The 20,092-nt window shown below is 36.1% G+C and overlaps 1 protein-coding gene across 4 annotated transcripts in view; it reads left to right on the top strand.

Moving 5' to 3' along the window:
• The window catches only part of LOC120300311 (nitric oxide synthase 1 adaptor protein), a 121,583-nt gene extending 106,365 nt beyond the window's left edge, over positions 1-15,218 (top strand). For 3 of the 4 annotated variants that reach the window (XM_039326142.1, XM_039326141.1, XM_039326143.1), the window contains 2 exons: positions 12,326-12,623; positions 14,738-15,218. In XM_039326142.1, coding sequence (XP_039182076.1) covers positions 12,326-12,623; positions 14,738-15,200 — 761 coding nt within the window. In that variant the 3' untranslated portion in view covers positions 15,201-15,218. Of the gene's footprint in view, positions 1-7,460; positions 7,701-12,325; positions 12,624-14,737 lie in introns of those variants that run through there. The other variant, XM_039326145.1, reaches the window with a different exon arrangement.
• Positions 15,219-20,092: the final 4,874 nt, after the last annotated feature.

Genomic DNA, 20,092 nt, shown 5'->3' with positions numbered 1-20,092 from the left:
GTTCTGCAGCAATCTCTTCTTTCAAATTCTCTTTCACATTCTCCTTCAACCCTCTTATTCTCAAAGCAAACTCCATGTCTCTGTATTGTGACATTATAATTTCATTCTGTGTTGCATCCACATTATTTTCAACTCTTTCAACTCTTCCTTCCAATCTTTCAACATTTCCAGCCACCTCATCCACCCTATCATCCAGCCTTTCTACATGGGCCGCAAGCCCCTGAAGAGCCAACAGAATATCTTCCCTCATCTGATGATTTTTCTGCTCCAAAAGCTCTTCTGTCTCAAATCTGATCTTTTGTATAGCTTTCTCCAAAGAATCCTGAACCACATTCTGTATATCTTTAAGTGTGAATGCTGGAGGTGGGAAGGGTGGTGGAGACTTTGGCTTAGTTTGCTGTGTAGTCTGTGTTACTGGAGAAGAAATGGAAATTTTAGGCAGAGAAGAAATTCCAGGGCGTTTTGAAGCCATTTTAAGAAAAAGAAAAAAAAAGATGAAAAAAGAAAAGAAAAAAGCCAGTTCTTATAGCAAGATAAAATAAAGGAGTAATAAAAACAACTCCCCCATAAAAAAAGAAGCAGAGTCAGTTATTTTGGAAACTTTGTTGCCAAGTAAAAGTGAAAGTCCTCAAGCAAAGAAGCAAAATTCCTCCGCCATTTTTCCTTTCACTCCAATCATTAAAATAGTAACTGAAGAAGACAATATTTCTTCATGAGTTAAAGTTAAAATTCAATACAATTCTGATCCTCCTGAACAGCTCCGTCTGCTTTAAGATTTACTTACAGTCCTTCTTATGTAGCAGATGTGGAAGCAGCGTCTGGCTTCATTCTCCTTCGGAGAACAAAGGCGTCTTGGGGATGCGGAGTTGATCTCACCCTTTGTCTCCCCAAAAAAATATCTGGGAGACAAGAAGAGCTCAACTTCTATCTAGAAAAAGACTCACTTTCCTCCCTTTGCCCGGGAGGGAAGTTCCGAGCCACAAAACAGCTGATCGTCGCTGTCTGCTGGCTCTTACACGATCCCGAGACGGGCGGCTAAGAAAAAAGCCACCATCGGCGCAGCAGAACACCACCGGAAGTCTCTCAAATGCTTAAATCTTGAGGGGGGGGTTTTCTTGCAATGTAGAAGAAAAATAACACAGAAAGAAAAATTATTCTGAAAATTCACTTGCATTATTGATATATTTGTCATAAACTGCAGTGAACTCTCATGTTTTCAAAGCAAGTTGTCCTTTCATGGTTCCTAGAAAGAAGTTAAATATGCAAAGTCCTGTTAAAAAGATGAGAAATAAGGATCAAGCAGAAATACCCCTCAAAAATGTTTCAAGAGCTGTTACTATATGCTACTTTTCAATGAACACAGGTTATGGTTCATATTTTCAGGCAATCATTTCAGAATAGGAATATTATAAAATTGTTACTAAATACTTGTAGTTTAGAATCTGAAGATACATGAAAATGTAAATAATGTTAATATATTCAAATGCCAAGATTATCCATAACTCTCCATCTTAACAATGTATTTAAACAATCTTCTTTGATCATGCATGTAATTACTTTTACTTTATGTTTAAATCAGGGGTCTGCAACCTTGACAATTTTAAGATTTGTGGACTTCAGCTCCCAGAATTCCTCAGCTACGCTGGCTGAGGAATTCTGGGAGCTGAAATCCACAAGTCTTAAAGTTGTCAAGGTTGCAGGCCCTGGTTTAAATGGTGAAAAAATCTAAGCCTCTATCATACAGAAGCCTTCTTCCATAATAGTTTCAAAAATCTTTACAGGCTCAACTCTCAGTAATAGGCAAGCTGAAGAGAATACGAAATGCTCCCAAATAAACATAGTTATTTCTTTTTTTAAAAAAAACAATTTTTATTGATTTTTTAGTTTCTTAAAGCAACATATTCAAGACACACCGTGGTGCTGGGGTAATCAAACATCCTAAAACAAGACATATATACATGATACAATCAATAGATCAAGTATTCCATCTCTTTTCCCCTCAAATAGAATAGTATATTTAAAATATCCAATTCTAGCTTAAATTTATTCAACCTGAACCTGTTTTTAAGCTTCATTAATTTACGATACCATAATCAAATTAACTTTAAATAAAAACATTTTCAATTCAAATATCCCTTCCACATATGTTCTACTTTCTTAATTTTATCAAAATCTTAATTACTTCTTCTTCCATTAATCTCCCTTATTTAGAGTAAAATATTAATCTATCCTGTACGTATCAGATCCATCAATTAATCAATCTCTTCAAGCTAAAAAATAATATCATACCTTAAATCATGTCACTCCATTAAACAGAATTCAAGTCTCCAATTAATTATCATGACTAATAACGTCCATATCGTCAGAAAATCATCTTATTAAATTTCAATTAACTAGTAGTTCACTTCAAATCTGAAACATCTGTTCAGTTTTCATCATTCCATTACATCATAATTTTCATAGAAATACACCTAACATTCTAAAAGGAGCATTCTTAGTATTCTACATTGTCTTTAATCCATTATATTAAAAAAATCTCGTTTTTAAACAAAAATATTAATCTATCTTAGACACATCTAAATGTATGTATTTATCAATCTATTCTATACATATCTAATCCTTCAATTAACCAATCTCTTTGAGTTAATAAATTAATATCAAACCTTAAATCATTTCAATCCATTAAAGCAGTTTAAATTTCAACCAATTAGCTATCATAACTAAACATCCATGTTATAGAACAAACAAGTCATCTTATTTAATTAACATTCAATTAATTATTGATTCACTCCAACTCTAAGACATCTTTTTACTTCAAACTCAGAATCTCAATCCTTACATCAGTCCATAATTCTAGGTTGCCTTCAATCCAATTTAAGAAATTTTAAATATCATTTTTCAATCTTATTCTAGCTTTCCTCTTTTGCCAGGTAGGTTTCCATAACAGGGCTTCCCTTCCAGATGATGGGTCTCTTTTTGTTGCTTGTAGTGTCACTTGATTCGATACAGAGCATCTTTTTTTTTAACAATCTTTTTTATTATTTTTTTTTCCATCAACATATGTTAATTTTTCCAATCAACAAGTTGTCTGGAGTTTGCTAAGCTAAGACATGTTCAACTCCTAATCCTTCATTCTTTTCTCTAACCAAGAATAAAATAAATTCCAAATTTTATAGTAATCCGTATCTTTTTTGTCTTTCAGCCTCATAGTTAGTCTGTCCATCTCTGCACATTCCAATATTTTCGTGATAATTTCTTCTGATGGCAATCCTTCATTCTTCCAGTATTGTGCAAAAATTATTCTTGCTGCTGTGGTAATATGTAGAATTAAATATAATTTCTGCTTATTAATCTTTTCAGACATAATGCCTAGTAAAAAAGTTCAGGTTTAAAATCCACTTGTTTGCCCAATATTTTTTCTAACCACATATGTATGCTTTTCCAATAGGCCTTTGCCTTCCCACATGTCCACCAAATATGATAATACTTGCCTATATTATGTTTACATTTCCAACATCTATCTGACATCTATTTTTAAACATTTTTGCTAATCTTGCTGGTGGAAGGTGCCATCTATAAAACATTTTATATAGAATTTTTTAATATAAAGTTGACATTGTTAATTTATAGTTTTTTGCCATTTTTCTAGTTCTATATCATAACCAAAAAATTTTGCCCATCTTATCATTGTTTCTTTCACTTGTTCACTTTCCATATCTAAAATTAACAAAAAATTATACATTTTCTTAATTAATTTCTCATCTGAGGTTAACAAAATCTTATCAAACACATTTTGATCCTTGTAAAATCCATACATTTTTACATCTTTTTCATATCTACTTTGTATCTGCAAATGTGCCCACCAGGACAAATTTATTCCTAAATTTTCCAATTCTTGTTTAGATTTTAATTTGCCATCAATATCTAAAATATCTTTATATGTCCATACTTTTTCAAAATCTACCAGATTCGGATGTATGAATGCCTCCATCGTTGATAACCACCCTGGAATTTTTGAATATATTTTAGCTTTAATTTTTTCCCATACTGTTAATAAGGCATTTCTTATAAAATGATTTTGAAAGTACTTATGAACTCTGTTTTTCCCATACCATAAAAAAACATGCCACCCCAATTGTAAATCATGTCCCTCTAAATACAATAACCTTTTATTTCTGAGTGTTATCCACTCTTTCACCCATGTTAAAACAGATGCTTGATAATACAATGTTCATTCCGGCAACCCAAAACCTCCCATTTTCCTTAGCATCTTGTAAAGTTTTCATCTTAATTCTAGCTTTTTTCCCCTGCCAAATAAAGTTCAAAACCAATGAATTTAAATTTTGAAAGAATTTTCTCTCAAGTTTTATCAGAATTGTTTGAAATAAAAATAAAATCTTTAGCAACACATTCATTTTTACTGTAGCAATTCTTCCTAATATTGACAATTGGAGATTTTTCCATCTTTCCAAATCTAGCTTTATTTGCTTCAATAATTTTATATAATTGTCTTCTTTTATTGACGAACACTTAGCCGAAAGATGAATACCTAAATATTTAACTTTTTTCACTATTTGTACCTCTGTTTTCTCTAGTAGTTGCCTTTTTTGTTTATCTGTGAGGTTCTTTACTATTACTTTAGTTTTATATTTATTTATTTTTAGTCCTGCCACTTTTCCATATTCTTCTATCTTTTCCCATAGTTTAGGAATCATCTCTAAAGGTTCTTCCAAAATAAACACTAAATCATCAGCAAATACTTGTAATTTATATGTTTCATCTTTTATTTTCAATCCTTTAATTTCTATATCTTGTCTTATCCTTCTATTTAGTACTTCCAAAGTAAAGATAAATAATAATGGGGATAGTGGACACCCTTGTCTCGTGCCTTTTCTTATCTCAAAGTTCTCAGTATAATCTCCATTCACTATCACTTTTGCTGTCTGGTTACTATATATTGTTTTTATCATATTTATAAAATTCTTTCCAAAATCCATTATTTGCGATACAGACCATCTTGATCTCTGATTTGGTCCTCTGTTTCTCTTGTCCATAAAGCCTCGTTGTTTCAGAAGTTCAAAATTCAGTCTTTGCTTTTCCTGGTCTTGCTTGTAGGGCAAAATAAAATTCTCTTTATCCTCAGTTAAGACCTCTTCTTGTATAATCTGTTTTGTAGAGTAGTCAAGTGTAATCTGAGAGTCAGTTTTAGGTTTTAAAATAGAGATTCTGGCTCTTAGTTCTGTAGTAGCCTCTTTTATTGTAATACATATTTCTTCTTTAACCTCATAGATCTTTTCCAGTATAAGTTTACAGTTTAAATGTGATTGAGGCTTCTCCATTTTAGCAATAGTTGAAGAAAAAACCTTTTCCTTTCTAGTGAAGGTTACAATTGAACATTATCCACCCACACAGATCACACAACTAGCTCAAATTATCTTTTCTCTTGAAAAACAGTTTGAAAGCCAAAGCCATCTCATCTCCAGATAGACAACAATCCAATATTAACTTTTGACCAGTAGGTGTCCTCAGTGAGCTAAAAAGACTTCTTCAAACGCCTTTTTTTCCTTTTTTCTATCTTTTAAAAGAAGAATAGAAAAAGAAATACTATGCTGATATAATACCGCTCCAAAAAACACAAAAAACAGTTTTTTCTATAGCTCAATGTAAGTAGAGATAGAATATAATCTTTAAATCAGTGGTTTTCAACCTTTCTAATGCCGTGACCCCATAATACAGTTCCCCATGTTGTGGTGACCCCCAACCACTTATACATCACCGGGTGCCAGGGGCGTGGCCAAAGAAAAGGGGGAAAAATGGCCTTGTTTGGCAACCCCCGTGAAATGGTCGTTTGACCCCAAATGGGGTCCCGACCCACAGGTTGAGAACCACTGCTTTAAATGAATATTTATTTATTTATTCTGTCCTTTTGTAAAATGTGTTTGTTCCCATGATTACCAAAGCCGCTTTCTCCAGACGGGGAAATAATACCACAAACAGCTTCTACAGGCAAAAACAGCACGGGGTGTGGAGAGAAAAAAAAGGGGTCTCACCATCCGCAGTGGGTCTTTAAAGCTTAGATGATGATGTGACTTTCGGCTGGTGCAGCAGGCCGATCTTTGCTCCGTTGGCCCTAAGGAGATATCTGGAGACTCGGGGGAAGCTGCTGCTCTCCCCTATCTACCAGTAGGCCTCCTCCTTGGTGGTCGCCCCTCCAGGGCGACTTTCGACCCCCTAGGGGGTCTACCGGCGAAGGAAACTCCGGATGGCGTGGAGACAAGTCTCTAGGCACAACCGATGTCGCCGCGTTCTGGAACCGGAAGTCAACATAGTTATTTCAAATTGGTGCTTCCTACAGCAACCCTATAAAGGAGTGGACAAGTATACTCATGATTTTTAAATGTCTTGATTGGACCAAGTCCTGAAGTAGGGGTATAAGATCTTTTTTCAAATGCATCATTGAATATACATTGCCTGCACTTTATTAATTTCTATTTTCCTTCAGCAAAATATGTTCACCATGAATAGGTTTGCCATATAAAGTGGGTCTTTTGAAATTTTGCAAAGATCCAAAATGTATAGTTAGCAGTAAAATTGGGTACATTGCATAAGGTGTTTAATCTTAATTTATCTTACCAAACTTCTTTAAATTCCAGGTAATACTAATGTGACACATAAGATCACTCACTATGTTTTGCATTTCCACTCTTAAAAACAGCAAGAAATGTAATGTGTTGTTTAACTGCTTTCTTCTCACATATTTTATGTAATAATTTCTTTCAAAATTTGTGCAAAATGGAGAACAAATCAAAGAAGTCACTAGCCTAAACAATGTAACAAATTCACCTTCGCTCCCCTTCAGGCATCCATCTCTTGTTTCCTGTGCTTTGTGCTGAAAAATGTGCTATGCAGCCTCTTCTAGGGGTGTTGAATGCAAAGTTTATCTGCTGAGAGTAGACTTTTGGCTTCTGACTCAGTCTGCTGAGCTGTGGAAGAGGATCAAAGCTTGTTGGTTCTTTGTTTCCTGAAAGTGAGTGAGTGCATAGAAGAAAAATGAGGGAGCTTTACTTGGATCTGTTGAGGCATTTGTAAATTCGGTCCTCATATTTGCAACTACATAGACATTAGGACCTTTTTAAAGGAAAAATTAAATATATAGTCTTAATTATTCTACTGACATAGTCTTTTTTTCTCCTTCATTTTTTTTAATTTTCAAGCTCTGGCTATGTTCACACACTATATTAAGCCATAAACTAATCATATAGGCTAAGCTAATAAAACACTCTTAAGTTACAAAACAAAGTAAAACAAGGATACCATGCAGTACAAATGCAACCGTTTACTGATCCAGAGAAGTATTTGTGGGAATACTGTCTCTGATATGAGCTTTATCCTTTTGTTTAGGTTCCTGAAATATATTCTCAGCCCACTTCTGAGATTGCAATTTTGTTTCTTCTTTGCAGTTTGGGCATTCCTCCAATCCCATCTACTAATAGGGCCTGCATTACAAGCTACCAATGACCTGGCTCAGCTTTCGCAGGAGAAGGAGCATATGTTTTATCACAAGGTGACCTTTTGGCAATTGAGCCATCAGATTCAGCTTTTGTTATAAAACAAGTAATACAGCAAGTAATCCAAGTGGCTGATTCTCTGCAATGTTGCTGGAGAGCATGTAAGGACCCACCCCACTTTGCATCTTAAGAAGACAGAACTCTTGGAATAATTCTTCCAACAGGAATCCTTTATTAAGAGAAAATGGTTGCTGGCGTTCTAGACAGGACTTGGGGTCCAATCTCTCCCATTCAAGGTTTTAAGGGGTTCCCCAGTAGTCCCACCCAATCACCCCCCTCTTCCAGCGACAGTTTCAGGCATCATAATCCCACCCCCTTTTCCTTTCTGCCGGCTGGATGAAGACTTCAGAGAAAACTACATGAAAGGTAATAGCCTCCTTTGTTATGATAAGGCCTTTTGTTACTATCCACATTCAATCCCTTTGAAGTTGTACTGAAGGAAGTGAGGGCCATAAAGCCCCTGTTCATACAAGTTTCTTGTATGACAGAATCCAGAGAGGGCAGGAATGGGGTTTTCTATAATTGATAACTGGAGATGAAGTATAATTGGATTCTGACATCCGGCCCCCTCAAAAATAAGAGAGATCCACCTGAAAGAAAACAAAACAGGTATAAAAGTTAGTCAGGCTTGTTAGGATACTCTGTGTGAAACTTCTTCAATAGCTTCGGGGCTCTGACATGACGTTTATGGACCCCCTCGTTTTGTGAGGGAGGGAGGTGTTTCCAGGCAACTAGGTACTGAGTTGCTCCATGATATCTCCTAGAGTCAAGGATTTCCTTTATTTCGAAGTGTTGTTCGCCCTCCACCATGATTGGAGGTGGTGGGGGAGGGGATTTTTGGCCGTAGAGGTGACTGACGCTCTCTTTTCAGCAAGCTGCAATGAAAAATTGGGTGTATTTGCCTGAGATTTTGGGGTAATTCTAATTCTACTGTTACTGGGTTTATGATTCTTTTAATTGGAAAAGGCCCTATATATTTTGGTCCAAGTTTTTTACAGGGCTGTAGGGACTTTAGGTATTTTGTAGATAAGTACACCATTTCTCCTATAATGAATGGTTTTTTATCGGCTTGTGCTTTGTATGCCTGCCTAGCTTCATCTAGTGCTTTTCTAACTATTGGCCAGGTGTCTTGTAATTGTTCCATCCATTCTTTTAGTGATGGGATCGTTGGTTTGTTTGGGGTTAATACTGGCATGGGGTTGAAACTTTGACCGTTGGCTATTTGAAAAGGAGTGTAGCCTGTGCTGGAGTGGACTGCATTATTGTAGGCGACTTCTGCAAAAGAAAACTGAGAATAATAACAGTAGGATCAGGCTTAGAGGAATGCTAGTAAGCTCTATGTGTAGAAATTCAATATTTTGAGAACAGAAGCCTGTTTGAATGCATTTGGATAAGGATAGAAAGAGAGAGAAGCAAAATTGGCCTTTGAGAGATTACACAGACACCTTTGTATGCAGCATTTTGCAAATTACTCAGGCAACTGGAAAACATAGATGATTCTTTCCTAATAAGGATGATAAGCCTTCCAGAGAAGTGAGCTTTAATAATAAGTGATTTCAAATATTTCAAAATCTGCTGGAACTTTAATTCTACAAAAAAATAGATCAGCCAACAATGCTTCAGATCAGGGGTCTTCAAACTTGGCCCTTTTATGACTTGTGGATTTCAACTCGCAGAATTCCTCAGCCGTAAAAGGCCAAGTTTGGAGAACCCTGCTTCAAATTGTCATTGGAACTTTATCATTTAGAATGTAAAAGGTCATAAAATTCTCCACTTTAGGGAGAATGGTTTATATACACACAAACACACATGATAAATAAACAAGGATACTTACTGTCCTATACTTAATTTTGACTTGCAAGAAATGCGTTGATGAAGAGATGTAATAGAATGTAGTAGGCTGGATTCTCAGGAAGAAGGGGGTGTATTCCAGAGGAATAAGAAGCAGCTCCAGATATTTTGTGTGAGAGAAAGAGTGAAGACAGATTCCCTTCCTAATAGTTCTCAGAGAATATGGTAGATTTAGATAGAATGCTTCATTTTGGCAAAATGCTGTCTATGGGAGTGGAACAATGAAGAAATCAGCTTGAAACAAAAAATCACATGACTTTCTTGTTTTTTTGGGCTTGACAAGTGTCAAGTGAAGAAATTGGAGAATGTAAGCATGTTTAGTGTGGACTATGAAAATTCAGTCTAATCTGCCATGTAGTTTGAAGTATAGAAAGGTCATATGGTAGAGTGGTTGCTTCCCAAAAGAGATCTATGAAAAAGGTAAGCAACCTGAGTCATGACAGGAGGGAGAAGGGTGTGGGACCCAGTGGGGTGGGAAGTGGAGCACAGGTTGCCTCAGAGGGTGGGGGAGACCTGGGACAGACCATGTGTGAGCTGGGGAGGTGCTGCAATGCTAGGCCTGGGCCTACCTAACCCTGAGGCACCGCTTGCTCCACTTAACTGCAACAGGTAGAGTTGTGATTGAGATTGTTAAGCAAAGTAATTACGTGAGTGCCTTGTTTAATGACCATCACAACTTGCAACCATAATGGGCAAACTTCATTACACTTGGAAATTGGGGGTTACCTATAAGCCTTCAAGTTGTACTAACTTCAGTGATCTTCTTCACTGTCCTTCAAATATTCTTCCAATCCTCCTTTTTTGTCTTCAATTGTCTGGTTTACTTGAAATATTCCATATCCACTATGCTCCTTAATTAGTCTTTCAACATTACTGCATAGATAAAGGGTATGATTCATTAGTGGATTTTTGTTTTTTTGTTTGTTTTTTATTAGTTCTGCTTGAGTCCAGTCAATATTCCAGTGGTGTAACTAATGATTGGAATTGCCCAGGTGCCTTGATGGTATTTCATCCTTAAGCTTGGACTTTAAGGTTTTCCTCACACTCGTGATATATTCACTTCCAACTTTCTTCTTGACTTTAGTGTGCTTGATGATGTCAGCTTGAAGGATGCCCAAATATTTGTAATAATCATCTTCATCCAGATGTAATATATTTCCATAGGGTATCGTGATTCTTTTGTTTTCAATATTTTTCCCTTCTTGATTGTAGGGTAGCAGATTTATACAGTCCAAATCCATGGCAATATCTTGGTTGTATATAAGGACAGTATTGAGTAGTCATTCTATTTCAGATGTTTTTCCAAATCATCCATATAAAGAAGGTAGGATAGCCTGACAGATATTTTTTACATTTGGTAGCCATAGCCTGACTTGTTACTGTTGTAGACAGAGGAATCAGTGCTGTGACAAAGATAAGTAATGTTAGTGAATCTCCTTGAAAATTTCTTCACTTGATATTAACCTTTCCCAGTGTGTTACCACTGACCAACAACTGTGTGTTCCATTGTGTCATTTAAGTTTGTGCAAAGCTCCTAATATTGACTCCTGTTATTTCTTGGTGCTTGATTATCCAGTTATGTGGCAGGGAGACAAATGTCTTCTTGTAATCCATCCAAGCTACATTCAAGCTGGTCTTCCTTTTCTTGCAGTTTTCCAAAATCATCTTGTCAGTTAGGAGCTGATCTTTTGTTCCTCTTCTGTTTGAGGAATTTCCTTTCTACTCAGGAGTAAAGTACTTGTTTTCAATTAGATGTTGTTGGACTGCATCAATTACAACACCAATTAGCAATTTGAAAGTTGTTGGTGAACAGGTAGTTAGACTGTAGTTGCCTGGTGCTGCTCATTTTGCTGGATCTTCCATTATCACATAGGTTTTACCAGATATTAACCAATTTCACCTCCTTGCAGTATATTGACTTATATGGCAGTTCTGGTTGCCATCATTAGTGAATCATCTGCAGTTGTTAAGTGCAATGTCATGAGACCACAACGTCTTGCTTGCTTTTCCAATGACTTTACTTATTGGAAACTGCCTGTGAAGATCACAAATGGTGATCATGTGACCATAGGACACTGCAGTGTCCAACCATATGGAAATTTGGAAATTTTTGCTTCTCCTAATTTCTGTTTCTTAAGAATCAAAATACAGATGTTTCTATCTTGAATTTTCAGCTTTGGGCTTTTCCAGTCAGTACAAAGAATGGTGTTTCAGTGAACCATTGCAAAAAAACCAGCATTTTTTTTCTTTATTCCCTCAGTTATAGTCAAATTCTCTGTCTCATTTGACAGACAAATCTCAAATTCCTTTACTGCCTCAAAGCAGTAAAGATGTATTGATTGTAAATAAAATATGACCATTAATGCTGATCAATTAGTTACTACTTTTATGTTAATTTGCTTACTTTTTTCTACATGGCAGAAAATTCCTAAATCAAGATGAAAGAAAGACAGATGAGTGAACTGAGTTGCTGCAGAGGACCAGATCTATGAAATACAGTTCTTTCTTTGCCTCACCAGGCTCTTACTCAGGGGAGGGTCTTTTCTCTTTTGTTTTAGGATAAATTGGATCAGTGTTATGTTGGAATTCCAAGTTTAAAAATGTTCACTAAAGTTGGGTTTTCCAAATAGCACTTAGCAGGAAAATGAATTAAAAACTAGGGGAGGAGCAAGAAATTAAAAAAAAAAAAAAATACCGGCCTTGCATGAAGCCCAACTTTTCTCAGTAAATATGAAAGTTGATTTTAATTTAGCACAGCAGATCAAAAAGAAAAAGAAAGTTGAGATTTTTCCACATTTTTGCAACAGGTACCAACCTGAATTCCATTGCTGCTTCCATTGTTCTCTTGAATAATATCTCTGCCTGGCACATCTTCTATTTACAGAGGCATTCTCTTTCTTTTTTAGTTGACCAAAGTATGTTTGAAAATTCAAATACTACCCTGGCACCAAAGTTGCCCATTGTCAAATCTGCCTTCCGTTCTTCCACTGGTACAAATCTGCGAGTGCAGCCAGAGTGGAAAACTGGCAGTCAACATCTAAAAAACCTCAGCATGTCTGTTGGTGCAAAAGTCAGTGATTTCCTGCGCAGGAAAGAGCCCATCAACCAGAGCATCTTTGGGGTAACAGAAGTCAATGAGCGTGCAGAGGCAGCCCTCCCTTTTGGACAAGGCACATTGCTGGGAGGTCAGGACCAGGCAAATAGGTAAGCGGCTCTGTGAGGTTTGTTAGCAGTTATTTTTTTCATCTTTCCCAGATCTGGGGTATATAACCAGGGGCAAAATAAAAAAAAGCAATAATTTCTTCCTGGTTCTCTGCCACTAACTAATCTAACCATAGTCTTACCTTTGCTAAGGGAAGAAGAGGAGGAGACAATTCAGGTAAATGATTCAATTCACATTTCACTCCTTTGAGATGAGCTTAAAAATTAAAAGAAAGAGATATTGCTATAGGCCAAGCCAGAGGTCTTGAAAGGCAAATAACTTTATTATAACAAGTCCAAAGCAGAGGGGGAATTCAGACTGATGAAATATTCAAGAGTATATCTTTAAACCTAAATTTCTCTGTACATTTTCCTGTGTAACAAATACTTGCAATGAAGAGACTGGGTTTCTGATGCAGAGTAGTTCACCAATAAATAAATAGAAGCCCTGTTCTCTGTCTTAGCCATTGCTAAGTATGTAGTAATGTATGTACGTAGATGGTACATACATTGTCCCCTCCCCCTAAAACAAACTTTCTCTTGCACTTATACCAAGGTTCATTCATTTAATTATTATGGGGAAGTGGTATGAGTGAAATTGAAAGCAAAAAAAAAAAAAAGCATTTATCTCCTTGGTTTTAGTGCATGCATTCCTTGGGGGAGTATGTACAGAGAGGTGAGGCAAGCCATGGTTAAAAGAGGAAAAGAGATGTATGTGCGCAAGCAGAAGGTGCAAACAGTTGAAGCTTCAGGCTGTCAGGCAGCCCAGCAAGGATGCAATCAAACATAAGTTGCTTTGATTGTGATGGCTTAGAATGACACAAGAAGGAAATCACAATTGGGTTTTGATGGAAGAAATTTAAAAAGGGGGATGTTGCTAAGTTTTTTCAAGTAAATGGCACTAGGATTACTGTGTGGAAGTTTTGGAAAATGCTTTCTCTAGAAACATGAAGAAGATGTCTTATCTAGATATCTTCTCTACTTCCTGAAGGTAAAATGTTCCAGTTGTCAAAGTATTGACTGTTTCTTGATTGCCAAAAAGAGCTTTTAGTAAGTCTAATAAAGTTTCTTGTGAAAAAACTATTGATAATCAAACCTATAACCTGAGATTAATTACAAAAGAAGGATAGTTATTAGTTTATTAATTGCAAGATACTTTATTAATTGGTCTTATGACAAAAATATAAAACAAAAATAAAATACAGAATTTAATTTCAGGGTAAAATAGATAAAAGATAAAAGAAAACCCAGTAATAAAATACATACATGTTTTATATATGTGTATTTTACCTTCTTTATACACAAGTATAAAGAATCAGCATTCAGAGAAATACATTACCTTTACAGGATACCTGAATTTGAGTGATATAATGGGTTCTTAGATCAACTTCCTTAATTATAAACTTAGCAGTTCTGCTCACAATATATAGGTTAGAGCTCAGGAGGAAATAGGACAATTTGCAAGTCAGATTCCAGTGGGCTGTTCTTTCAACTAGGGATGTTGTATCTAAACCTAAGAGGGGCATATAGTTGACAATCATTAGCTGGCTCACTACATATACACATCCTCTCATGATATGGCAGGTGGTAGAAGAGCCCATATTTAGACATGGAATCCCAGCAACTCAAATCTGGGTCTAGAATAGGTTCACTGACAGGTATTTTTCAAATTGAACAGCCCCACCTAGCCATCCTGTTTCTGCAGCCAAAGGAAATGCCTCTGCAGCTGAGAATGGAGCTCTGGATTGACATGCCCCCCCAGCCTGCATTTCACCATCAGAGGCCTTCCGGAAAGGCCTCTGCAGCCGAGAACTGAATACAGATTGAATCTCTAGCTAAGTTCTAGGCTGCAGAGGCTTTTCCGGAAAGCTTCTGACAGCACAATGCCGTAGAAGTGGGTCGGTGAGATGAGGCGAGGCAGGTGTCAATTCATGGGAGGCCTGACTGCAATGGTAAGCAGATAAGGGGTGCATGGAGCAGCTCCACCCTGCCCACCCCCGCCCTAGCTTGATTTTTAGGCATGCACCTCGCCCCAAAACTAGGGCTTATTTTTGGGGAAGGTCTTACTTTTGGGGAAACACAGTATTTCTCTTAATCAATCTTTCCTGAACTTTTAGGCAGACATCAACAAATGTAATTCCAAGGCTTAATCCACCCCCACTGAGTACCAAAAAGCGTACTCCAAGAGCTCTGAAAACCACTCAAGATCTACTGATTGCTTCCGAACCACAGATGAAGACTACAGAAATTTTACTTCCTGAGGAACTCGGGGAACTTCAGTGCCCACCCACTAATAAAGAGGCAGCTTTTAGAGAAATTAATTCATTGACCCAGGGGAAAGTTGGAACCAGCAACAGGGCATTTGATGTGCCTGATCTCATTCATAAGAAGAATATGGAGCCCAAACAAAGTGCAATTCATGGTATACCTTCTACTCTCCCAGAAAATGTGACTCTTAGACTTGATTTAAGTGCTGGTAAATGCCTTCCTGAATACCAAAGCTGTAAGATGCCTTCAGAAGCAAAGATACCAACCTTAGAAGGTGAAAGTCATAGCCCAGACTTGTTGTCTTTTGAGTAAAACTGTCTTTTATTTGCAGCAGTGCCTCACTTTTATTGCCAAGATGATCATCATAGCAATTTCTTTATGAAAACTTTCTGAGCCAGGTGTTGGAATTGATCCCATATTCCCTGAAAGCAGCTTTCTATTCTCAGGAAGTGGTGGCAGGAAGCATCTTGAGGAAAAAGTGAGTCTCTTTTTCAATAGATTTCTTGCATTCAGCTAGCCATAGGGATGCATTCTGCATGCTATTTCTACTTTAGTCCCTTATGTAGACAGCTTCAACAAATATAATCTGCACAACCTGAATGTGAGAATTTTTAGTGGTGAAACTGCAACCCAATTAGAACATTCTTGATATATTCTTCAAATGCACTTTTAGATACCTGTAGGATGAAAATTATTTGAAATTGCATTGCACGAGCAGAACAAAAATGCAGCAGTACTTCATGTAGACTCTCTATGCTGAATCTTGTTTCAAAATTTCATAAGAGTGTTAACTCAAAGTGCAATTCAAAGTCAAAGCATTATTTTTTGAGAGAGGTGAGAGGAGAGGAATGCACTCTGGTCCAAAAATTAGGTTCTCCAGTTTTCCTAGAGAAATTTATGAATGTATTTCTTTAGCCATTGCTCTGATTGCCATGAGTGGAGAGATTTTGGGCTCCTGCAATATATAAAACAGCTTCATTAACAAATCTTTTAATTCCTGAGGATAAAAAACGACAATAAAATCTCTGCATAGTCATGTCCCTCAGAAGCAGGAAGAAACTCAATATGAGCCTTTCCTTACTTAGATCAAAACTTCCCTTCACTGTTTGGGCTGGTTTTGACTTTATAAATGTGATTAAATTCCATGCAAAAATCTAGCTGGAGTTCTGTCTATTCAGGTACCCAGGGATTTTTATTTTTTTACTTTTCTCAAAAAGCATAGCAAAAAAACTAGACCTGATCCAAGATGAAGAAACTCTTATAGAGCAATATGATGCCTGAGTACCTCCCTTTGCCTGCCACCCATGTGTATGGGGGAAAAACAGTCTTTGCTAGTGATGCCTTCCTTCCAGTACATCATATAACGCTTCAGCCCTTCATATCTGTATCACTTGCTATTTATGCTCAATAGTGGGCATTTGAAACCAAAGAATAGGATTGATTAACTGAGCACACTATATTAAAATTAATCTGCTCTTGATTATCTATACACCTGGGAGATACTGTCTGTCCTGCTCAGGATTAGATTGTTAATGAATCTTTCCAGTTCATTTTTTCTATATACATCTATAACTTAATGGCATGAATATCTATCGAATTGTATTCCTTGAACATGTCAGTTAAATGGTATCAATCTCATATAGGAACATTTCCAAATTTGAAAAGCAACATAAGTCCCCATATTATTTTTAATATTGGAATCAGCTGGAAATCTAGCTATTTTTGCAAGTTTACTTCTTTTATTACTCAAATTCTTGTCTTTGTTTTTCTCACGAGGACTTTTATCAAGTCGAAACAAATATGCATGATATCTAGAAGTCAGTAAATTTCCTGTCTGATCACTCAAAGTGAAAATTTTAAAATTTGAGATTTCTATGGCATTTCTTTTTTTTTTAATTAAAAGTTTTACAAATTTAATACAATATAACCCAAACCCCTCCTACCCCTTCCCCCCTCCCCCCTCCCCAGCGCTGATTACAGGGTAACAAATAAACAATCATAATCTAGCTAACATTACCTGACTGTACTATCAATCAAACCATAACATACTTTAACTCCTTTTCAAAACAAATGTTAACAAATTAAAAACAAAAATAATAATATAATTAAACCATAACACTAAAAATAATATAAATTCAATCATATTAAACTATTAATAATAACCTAAAATCTACTCATAAGCAAGATAATACTTTTCAGTCTCATATTTCTTTTGAATATAATCAATCCATCTTCTCCAGACCGAAATGTATTTTTCTTGTGAATGGTCCTTCAAATAGGTGGAAATTTTCGCCATTTCTGCTAAATTAAGACACCTTAAGACATCCATTCTTCCATAGTAGGCAAAGAGTTTTTCTTCCAATATTGCCCCACCAATAATCTTGCAGCTGTTATAAGATTCAGCATCAAATTAATTTCTTTGACATCGAAATCATCCATTACCCAACAAAAATAATTGCGGAGTAAATTTTATCTTTCTCTTAAAAATCTTTTGAATATTCTACCAGATCTTAATCCAAAAAGCTTTTATATCTCTACAAGTCCACCAAATATGAAAATAGGTTGCATCTAAGCTTCCACATCTCCAACATTTGGGCTGAAAATTAGGATACATGCAGGACAGCTTTAGGGGATCCAAGTGCCATCTATAAAACATTTTATAAAAATTTTCTCTTAAATTTTGTGCTTGGGTAAATTTTACATTTCTAACCCAAATTGTCTCCCAGGTATCCAATAAAATCGGTTCTTGAATATTTTGAGCCCATTTAACCATACAATCTTTAACTAACTCCGTTTCGGAATCTAATTCTATTAAAACATTATAAATTCTCTTTATTTGGGCTTGAGTTTGATCTTTAATCTGTTTTACCAAATTCACATCCTCTAAGGTAATACCAACCTTTTGATCTAGACTCCACCTCACTAACAATTGATTGTACTGTAATGGCATTTCTTGATTTCAGTAGGTTTGAAGTGTGAAATCTATTTCAACTATCAGTTATTGTCAAGTATTCCTTTTGATTGTATATTATTTCACCAGTGCTATACACAATAATTTATTCAGTATCAACTTATTTGATGATGGTATATACCAACTGGCTATCAAAATGTCTGATAGATCACAGTGGATTCTTTGGAAGTATTTTTTTCTTCTTATATGTACAGTAAGCCTCCATGAAATATTGTTTGCTAACTATTATACTGACCTTCTTTCTATGATTTAATCACAAAAGAATATTGACTGTTTTTGTAGACACCCTCTATGTTTATGATGTATCATGCTGAATTTAAAAGTGGCTTTATGTAAACTTCAAGCTCCAAGATAAGTCCAAATCATTAGCTGTAAGTAGAGATTCCTTGATAGTTTCACTAAAATGGAAAGTGCTGATGGAAAGAACGGAACTAGAAACACATCCTCCATTGCAATGCATTTTAGTTTTCAATGCAATCAGACACTAAATAGTACAGATTACTGTAAAAAATCAGTTACTGAAATAAAATACCACTAAATGTCAATTAGAGACATTGGTTGCTTGAAGTATATACTGTATCTTCAGCAATGATTGTGAAGAACAATTATGAAAAATTTTAAAAGAAAATTCATTTTTGCTGTGTTTCATGCTCTTAAAGCCTGGCAGGAATTCAGCAAATGAAGTTTTTTCTAGTATTGCTGCTAGTTTATCAAAGAAATTGTACTTCTTGAATCATTACTACAAAGCACATAGCTGTTGGAAGGGCGAAGAGCCAATTTCTATACAGAAACTAAAATCATAGTAAAATCAAAGAGTGTGTTCTGAGCCATCCATTTAGCTCCCACTCAATTCTAATCAGAACCAGAAGAAGGCCATCTGCTCTCATGGCATAAAATATCAATATGATGATGATACTTGATTTACCTCTCACCCTTGGGCCAAACAGGAGATCCTGTTGAAATGATGTCTAGATGTTTGGAACCTAATTAGGTGTGGATGAGGAGGACCAGGTTGAGGCTTAATTCTAGCAAGATAGATTGAATTTGGTTTGTAAGTCTCCCATTCCCAATTCCAGAAACGCTCTGACTTTAATTCTGTATCCAGCATTGCTCTGAAAGGGATTAGCCATAACTTTATAGTTCCTACTCAAGGAATGAGCAACAAATAAGTGCAACAGTTACAACTCCTAGAATGAAAAGTTTTGTTTGCAATCATTCAGGTCTTAATCACCTTTCTACTGGACTCTTGTACTTTTCTTAGATAATTTTGAAAACACAACCGATGAGGCAACCCAAATAGTCACAAGCATTTCTCATTGCACCTATGTAACTGCTGCTGCCATTAATTATCAGTTGGCCTCTGGGTGTAGTTCAAGTTGTTGGTTGTCACTTTTAATGCCCTTCATGGTTCAGGGTCTGGATATCTGCCTTTTCCCCAATAACATCACCCTGCCTGAGAAGATCAAATAGGTGATGCTCCCTTCATGTCCTCTTGCTCAGGGAATGTCACCTTGAGAAGCCACAGAAGCATGACTTCTCTATTGCTGTCATCTTTCCATGGAACAGCATGTTCAGACCTTTTAATTCTCTTTTTGGCATTTAGGATGTCTACAATTTAGGTAGGCTCAGGGATTTGAATGATTGTTTCCTCAAGTAATTTGAAGTTATTATTTTGCTGATTGTGTTTTATTCCTGGGCTTTATATTGATTACTATATTCATTACATTGTATGGTTGTTTACTGTCTATTGTTTTGCTTTTATCTCAACTTATGAAGGGGGAATTCTACATAGCTCATAGTTGATTGTGATGGAACAATCTATTTTATTCCTAGCCTATAAACAAAGTGTGTCAAGGAGAGACCCAACCTAGAACTAAAGAGACATTTCCTGTCAGAACAATTAATCATTGGAAAGTCTTGCCACCAGAACTTGTGGATGCTCCATCACTGGAGGCTTTTAAAGAAGAGATTGGACAGCCATTTGTCCAGAATGGTATAGGGTCTCCTGCTTGAGCAGGAGGTTGGACCAGAAGACTTCCAAGGACTATATGTAAAATATATAGATAAGATAAGCAAGCCAAGGCTGCAATTTACAGGTAGTCCTTGATTTATTACCACAATTGGGATTGGAATTTCCATTGTTAAGCAATGTGGTCATAAAATGAGACATTATAGGACCATACCAACTAATGACAAGAACCCTAGCCCTCCTCATTGCTATCATTAGCTGAAA

The sequence above is a fragment of the Crotalus tigris genome, unplaced genomic scaffold (genome assembly GCF_016545835.1).
Source record: "Crotalus tigris isolate CLP2741 ecotype Arizona unplaced genomic scaffold, ASM1654583v1 scf7180000024339.11422700, whole genome shotgun sequence".
NCBI classification, from domain to species: domain Eukaryota; kingdom Metazoa; phylum Chordata; class Lepidosauria; order Squamata; family Viperidae; genus Crotalus; species Crotalus tigris.
This window is presented reverse-complemented; position numbering and strand designations above follow the sequence as displayed.